Below are 8,120 nucleotides of genomic sequence, written 5' to 3' on the forward strand. Positions count from 1 at the left end.
AAGGACGTGCACTTCATTCCTGTTTCTTAACCAAACTCTATGTCCACATTTATCATCGGAAACGTTTGGAGGTGTTTGTTAAAAGCAGCGCTCGGTTTGTAAAGTGACACTTAGAGCTCTTCTGCTTTCTTGAATACAGGTGAATGAATATCAGCACAGATGAGAAGCAGTGATTGTACAATGCGGTGATTTCTGAAACCTGCTTGACCTGCTTCTTCGCAGCCGAACCGTGCAGCGGCCATGGAGTCCACCAGGAAGCGCACTCAGCCCAGTGCCAACGGGAAACCCGCCGAGCAGATCCAGGAGTCGGCGCAGTGGGGCCGAGCATGGTGAGTCCACCTGAGGGTTTGGACACGAGGAGGAAGGTTCCTGTTCAGCATGTAGATCATACGGTGGCCCTGAAGTGCAAAACACAACAACAAATCACTAAACACAACAACAAATTGAAAAACACTACAGCAAATTCAGAAACACAACAGCAAATCATTAAACACAACAACAAATTCAGAAACACAACTGCAAATTGAAAAACACAACACAAATGAAAAAACACAACACAAATGAAAAAACACAACTGCAAATTCAAAAACACAACACAAATGAAAAAAACAACAACAAATTGAAAAACACAACGACATTAACTTTAATGGAAGAGCAGCAGGCTCAGGATCTCTGATTGGACGACGGAGCCGTTCAGCCTTTGAACCGGATGTTATTCTGCCTGGAGCACGAATTTAAAACATGGAAAAGTTTGGTGACTCTTCTACCAATTCTTTCTCGCAGCTTGGACAAAACATTGTTCCTCCTTCTTTCCCGATATTTTCTCCTCTTGAAACTGAACGGGCCACAAGCGAAATGACCTCCGGTTCATAAGCGGTACTGTCCCGTCGTCCAATCAGCGATATTTCTCGCTGCCAACTGGTGCCTACCTTCCCTTTAAGTTACCGTCTTTGTGTTTTTTCATTTGTGTTGTGTTTTTGAATTTGCAGTTGTGTTTTTTCATTTGTGTTTTTCAATTTGCAGTTGTGTTTTTTCCATTTGTTGTTGTGTTTAGTGATGTGTTGTTGTGGTTTGCACTTCAGGGCCACCGTAAGATCAACAGGAACCAAAACAAATCCCTCGGATCGCGTGTATTTTCAGTGACTTTGAACTGGATTGTTATTCAAGAGCTGTAACCTGGACACACTTCCTGCTCTTCATCCACTTCAGCTTGAACAGTTCCTCTCAGTCCTGTGGGGAATGTTATTATTATTGTGCTCATCGTACTTGTAATTAGCGGTTTAATGATGCAGTATTCCCAGCGCCGCCGTTAGAGGCGAGGGAGAAGTTAATAAGCTTGATAATAAAACTCACATCGCCGGTGAAATAATCCTTTGTTAATTGGTCGTCTCATACTGGAATAAAGTTGAAAACACCCATTATATATTTCTTTATCATTCGATTATTACAGCTGTTCAAAATATCCAGTTACACATTGATGTTTTTTTTATGCTCAAACCTGTGTGCAGCGGGGGTTTGCCTTTTCAAACAAGACAGTGTTTGCAGTGTTTGAACAACTATGAAATAAGTTTTCAATAAATTGTAATATCAATTACACCCTATGTTCTATAACTCTGATGTCGTGACGCGTCTGCGATGTCTCCAGGGAGGTGGACTGGTTCTCCCTGACCTCGGTGGTCCTCCTCCTCTGCTTCGCCCCCTTCATCGTCTTCTTCTTCGTCATGGCCTGTGATCAGTACCAGTGCTCCGTCACAGCGCCGCTGCTGGAGCTGGCCAGTGGGAAGACCACCCTGCTCTCCATCTGGGCCCGGGCACCCTCCTTCAGCTGGTCCGCTGCCAAGATCTACGCTGTCTGGGTGGGCTTCCAGGTGAGTGGAGGAGGAGGAAGAGCAGGAGATGGAGGAGGAAGAGGAAGAGGAGCAGCAGTGTCTCGTCTTGTCTTCAAGCTAACATGCTGTTTTCCATCAGGTCCTCCTCTACATGTGCGTCCCGGATGTTGGCGGGGTGCAGGACGGAGCGAGGACCCCCGCTGGTGAGGAAACAGTTTTAAAATAACAGCAAAGCTGCTACCTCCATCAATATGTCTTGTTTCTTTAAGAGTCAATCAATCCACGTGCACGAGCCGCACATTCAGCCCTTTGAGGCCTCGTTTCCACGACAACGTTTTAACGAAAAGCTCATTGTTTTTAGAAATATCATTTAAAAGCAGTTTAATGTTTACACTGCGACGTTTTGAAAACGATGCCCGTTTCCATGAAAATGACAAACACTTCAAAATGATGTAGTTTTCATCTTGTGCCTCTAATTGGTGCTGTTTGCTTTTGTTTTACTCAAAACCTGTGGTCTCTTCCCCCTCAGGTCTGATCAATAAGTATGAGATCAACGGGCTGCAGTGTTGGATCATCACTCATGTTCTGTGGGTGGTCAACGCTCAGTACCTGCACTGGTTCTCTCCCACCATCATCTTCGACAACTGGATCCCGCTGATGTGGTGCACCAACATCCTGGGCTACGCCGTGTCCACCTTCGCCTTCGTCAAGGCGTACCTCTTCCCCACCAACGCCGAGGACTGGTGAGCGCCGCCTCTCTCTCTCTCTCTCTCTCTCTCTCTCCGTCTTCGACCTGTCTCGCTCTGCACCTCCTCACGGCTCTGGTGCTTCCCACAGCAAGTTCACGGGAAACGTCTTCTACAACTACATGATGGGCATCGAGTTCAACCCCCGCATCGGCCAGTGGTTCGACTTCAAGCTCTTCTTCAACGGCCGGCCCGGCATCGTGGCCTGGACCCTCATCAACCTGTCCTACATGGCCAAGCAGCAGCAGCTGTACGGACACGTCACCAACTCCATGGTGCTGGTCAACGTGCTGCAGGTGGGAGGAGGCGAGGAGTCAAACACACACGCAGCTGTCAGAGTTGAACCTCTATCCAGCCCGCGACCGTGGTTCTTCACTGAAAACCAACCGTGCCCAGATATAGATGATCGTAGAGGATATTGAGAGAAGTAAAGCTGCAGGATTTCTCCTAATAACATCAAATCTGTGCTTAATGTTGTGTGTGCCCATAGTGAAAATCTATTTTTATTACATATGCACTTGTTTTTAAAGGACAAGTACGAGTACTAACCTTTAGCGACTTGCCGATTATTGATACGAGTATTTGTTAAATTGATAGACAGATTCATTCAAAATACACACGGAACAATTTTTCATTACAAGTAGCTCAGACAGCAACACTTAAGGCACACAAAATTTTACATAATCAATTAGTGTCTAAAAACAAGGCAGTAAGAAGTATTTTTAAAAAAGCATACGCATAAACTCCAAACGCAAAGCTAACGGATGATGTCATATAATATTCGTCAAGTTGCATGTCAAGGAGGCAGTTGTCATTTTTGAAATATTTAAGTAAGAATGTTTTGAATATTCTCCAATTCAAGTTCTAAATTGTCTATAATAATATTTGTCCACAAAGAGTAAAATAGTTTTAATAAGTCCTTTATTTCTACATATTTAAGTCCACTTTTGTCCACTGGGTGGCAGCACTCCCTCACTGCAGGGTTTCACTTTGGCCTCATGGAATGAGGTACGTTTCAGTGAGGCTCTCACGGTAATGAGATTACATGTGATGACGGTGTGACGTCTGATGTGCGTGCCTCCAGGCGGTGTACGTGTTGGACTTCTTCTGGAACGAGGCATGGTACCTGAAGACCATCGACATCTGCCACGACCACTTCGGGTGGTACCTGGGCTGGGGCGACTGCGTGTGGCTGCCATACCTGTACACCCTGCAGGGCCTGTACCTGGTGTACCACCCAGTGCAGCTGTCGGGGCTCCACGCCGGCGCCGTGCTGCTCCTGGGGCTGCTGGGCTACTACATCTTCCGCAGCACCAACCACCAGAAGGACCTGTTCCGTCGCACCGAGGGCTCCTGCTCCATCTGGGGCCGCAAGCCCACCTTCATCGAGTGCTCGTACCGCTCGGCCGACGGCTCCGCGCACCGCAGCAAGCTGCTGACGTCGGGCTTCTGGGGCGTGGCCCGCCACTTCAACTACACCGGGGACCTGATGGGCTCGCTGGCGTACTGCGCCGCCTGCGGCTTCGGGCACGTCCTGCCGTACTTCTACATCGTGTACATGACCATCCTGCTGGTGCACCGCTGCGTCCGCGACGAACACCGCTGCAGCAGCAAGTACGGCAGCGACTGGACGCGCTACACCAACGCCGTGCCCTACAGACTCATCCCCGCCATCTTCTAGAGACGCTCACACCGTCTTTATTCAACACATGAAACCTGCGACAAGTGAGCACATCTACAATCTGAACTTTCCCTATTTTTATTCTCTCATCATGTCATCAATTTGTGAAACAAGGCAAAAAAAATGACACTTTGAAGATTTTGTTTTCTGAACTGTGGTTTAAATCACTGTTTGTTGTGAACTAGTAACTAACAGTGATATATTTACTATGTGTTTTCTGCTTATTGGTTTATGGACCAAATTAGATCTTATACAGTTTTATATATAATCTTTGTATTCATGTAGTTGACAACAGGAACTACATGGGTTTTTTTTTGTTTTCAATTCCTGAAACTAAAACTGCCTTAAAATGTTGAAGTCTGAATTTAAATTGTGATCTGAATAAAGGCTGCTTTTCTCTTCATCTTCAGGACATATTTAGAGTTATTCATGTAGAAATGAAAATAATTTCCATTGTGCTGTACTGACCTGTGAATGATTTAATGGGAGTTTTATTTAGCTGTCAAAACGTTTTAAGTTGAACAAAACCAAAGTTACTCACATGAATGTCAAAGAAACGACTCAAAACGTGAGTATATTGTGGTGCAATTTTCAGTGTCTGCCACAGGGGGTCAGCAGAGGTCAGCTGAAGGACTGCAGCAACATGAGATAAGTTCATATTACTATTTATAAGCCTGTGAAGTGCCGCACAGAAGGCTTCCGTTTCCCTGAGTCAATATTTTATAGATCCTCATTTAGCTGCAATCACAACTCCGGTCTTCTCGGTCTATCTCGAGCTTTGAACATCGACAGACTGAACATTTTGCCCATTCTTTGTGAATGGCTCAACCACGGGCTGGATGATGGAGAACGTGTGTGAACCTCAGCCTTTTTCAGACCGTTTCCTCGTAGATTGTTCTTTAATTGTCTTCTCCCATCAGCTCTGAGCAGCCTCACTGTCCCTCCACAGTGCATGATGCTGCCTCCACTGTGCCCGGCAGCATGATGCTGCCTCCACTGTGCCCGGCAGCATGATGCTGCCTCCAGCAGTGGGGAGTTGCTGGAGTCAACTCCCCACTGTTGGTTCCTCTGACCAGACCAGACTGTTGGTTCCTCTGACCAGACCTCCTTTCTCCATGTTGGCTGTGTCTCCAACATAGATGATGTCAAACTGCAGAGAGGAGTTCTTCTGACTTTATTTCAACAATGTCTTTCTTCTTCTTTTTCCCCACGAGTCCCAGTATTTGTCAGAGTTCAATTTCAACCAGACGTTCAGTTCAACAATTAGCTCAGAACAAGCAACATCAACCAAAAACCCAATGGTCCATGTTTCCCAACTGGGAGGTCGTGAGCAACAACTCAACAGGAATTGTCCGAGAAAACAATCTTTCCAAAGTTCAATGTGTATTATGACAATGCTGTGTTCGAGAAGGTGGGAGAAAAAACAGGACAGGCTGCGTGGCCTCCTACCAGACCATGTGCAAAGGGAGTTGACCGAGACAGGGGACGTCCTGAGGCTCCTGGCCTTGATCCATAGCTCGCCATACAGAACAAAAGGGGGTTGGAACCCGGAGCACCAGAGCAGGGAACCTGACCAGTAGGGACCAAACTACAACATTGAGAAAGACTTAGTGCTAAAGCCGAGGCTAAGCTCACATTAACATGTCCACAATTACATTAATAAGAGCAATTAGATATTTCTGACATCGGTCAAAGGTATTTCCAGATTCAAATTTAAAGGCATTTTCCATGGCCTAATATTCATCTGTGGAGAAAATGTTGACAAAATCCATGTTGTAGTTTTGATATAATCTTGACATTAAACAGACGTACAGACAGATACAGACTTGTAAAGATTTATCAAGACCATTTCATGTCCATCAAGGATGTGATAAAATCATCGGTGGACATAAAAAGGTCTCGATAAATCTTTACAATGCATCTTCACACATTTACAAAATGTTAGCATTGGTCAAAAGATCACACAGGTGTTAAAGAACATGTAAGGATTAATTTTAGAAGGTTTCTTTCACAGAGCAAAGATGCAGCATTGACAACTGATGACGAACTGAAGGTGAACTGATTACTTTCAGTGGTAAACTTTTGGTACATGTTGGAGTCCCCACCGAAACAGAGCAGTTACGATCTCTAGATGAAACCATACAACTGAAACAGAACAAGAATTCTGCCTCCTTCAATAAACCTTCCATGAACTCATCGTCCACAATGCTTTTTAACGACAGATGAAGATGACTGGACTTCTCTTTCAATAACTCATTGGTCCGGTGAGGTTTTGTGCCAGGTCAGCAGAATCATCCGACCTTCGATCGTTGGTCATGATACACGTTCTGGATTTACAGCAGACTCATTGATCCTTCTCGTTTGTTCAAATTTAATGCTAATGCTAATGTGATATCAAAATCATTGCTCAGAACTGAATTAGCTTTGACTCTTTTCCTTGGGTTAACCGGTGTTCAGATTTCCTCTGAAAGCTGCGGAAGTGTTGGACAACTGACTTCTGACCATCCAACACACACCTCTGAAGACGACATGAAGTCTGACGATCTGCTTTCAACCACCCTGAAGCTTTGGGCGCTACGAGAGAAGGAGTTAACTCCATTTCCATTGACCCAGAACACAGATTAGTTTTTATTGTGAGAAGAGAAAATGATTTGTGAGCAATGAACCACATGTGGTGTCAAATAGAACTTGGAAGTACATTTATTTTTTCAGGTTTTCTATTGTGAATAATTCCCTGATGAGTCTCTGAACAAGACATTTTGATGAATACAAAACTAGATGATGTTAGCTTAGTTGGCTTTGTGCAGTTTCTGATACTTTAGGTTTGGAGCCCCACACATTTCTACTTCACTCCTCCAGCTTCTGTATCTGCTTTATCTGATACAGCATACAAGCTTGGTATTGGCTCGCTTCAGGTGCACGGGAAGTTAGCATTGTATGAATTAATAGTGTTAGTAATGTTACTGTAGGCTATATCAAGCTATATTATCAAGTTTTCTGGAAAGCCTCATCATGATAACGCAGGTGTGTTTGAGTTGAGAGACACTGAAAACATGCATGGCTGCGGCTCTGGAGGACCAGGATTCCCTACCCCTGTCCTACAATCTCACACCACAGAGAGTGCGGTAAAATGTAGGCAGGGTTGTAAATGACGCAGGTATGTGATGCCATTATGCAACAGTAGTAACGGGACCAACGTAGAAGTTGCGGCATCCATTCTCTGTGACACAGCTTGGAAAAGGTTCTCATTCTGAACAGCAGCATCCAGCCCCCGCTGATGCTCCTCCTCTACTGTTATGGAGAAGAGCGTCTGCACCTCGTCAGAAGACCGAGATGCTGTGTAGCGAGCTACATTGTTACTCCCAATCAGCAGATGGCTGTGTCGTAGGGAGCTCCTTCTTGAACCGTGTCATTGTCCGAGGTACCTTGGGGTTGACGAAAAATCATAACCATTGTTTATGGGTTTTTTTTCCTACCCCACCACTCCTGCAGTGATCGTTGGAGGCTACGGAGTACTTGCACATGTGCACCTCCGCCGTGTTAAATAGCTCTTCAGCTCATGTGCGAATAACAAACATGGCAGCCAGTGTTGTGGCATGAGTTCCAGTCCATATTTTAGTTTATTGTCTATTTTGGTTGTTTTATAGTTAAGACTCACCTTTAATAGAATCCAATTCATCATTTGTCCTTATGAATATCAGGCTCTCTCCATTGTGTTAATGTTAACAGCGTTTTGTTCCTGGCACATGCCTGTGTGGTCTCACTACAGAAACATGCAACAGCACCACCTTGTGGCCTGGCATACTAACTACAATATTGTTGGTGTGTCTGTGGTTGCAATTTAAATGCAACACTTATTTTAAA

At 45.0% G+C, this 8,120-nt stretch overlaps 1 protein-coding gene across 1 annotated transcript; it reads left to right on the top strand.

The window, feature by feature from the left end:
- The first annotated feature begins 222 nt into the window (after positions 1–222).
- On the top strand, positions 223–4,659 carry dhcr7 (7-dehydrocholesterol reductase). The gene is made up of 6 exons (XM_080495639.1): positions 223–329; positions 1,646–1,868; positions 1,969–2,032; positions 2,359–2,572; positions 2,667–2,871; positions 3,660–4,659. Exons 1-6 carry the CDS (start codon positions 241–243, stop codon positions 4,254–4,256), a joined length of 1,392 nt encoding a protein of 463 aa, XP_080351765.1. The 5' UTR covers positions 223–240; the 3' UTR covers positions 4,257–4,659.
- The last annotated feature ends 3,461 nt before the right edge of the window (positions 4,660–8,120 follow it).

The sequence above is a fragment of the Blennius ocellaris genome (genome assembly GCF_963422515.1).
Source record: "Blennius ocellaris genome assembly, chromosome: 1".
NCBI classification, from domain to species: domain Eukaryota; kingdom Metazoa; phylum Chordata; class Actinopteri; order Blenniiformes; family Blenniidae; genus Blennius; species Blennius ocellaris.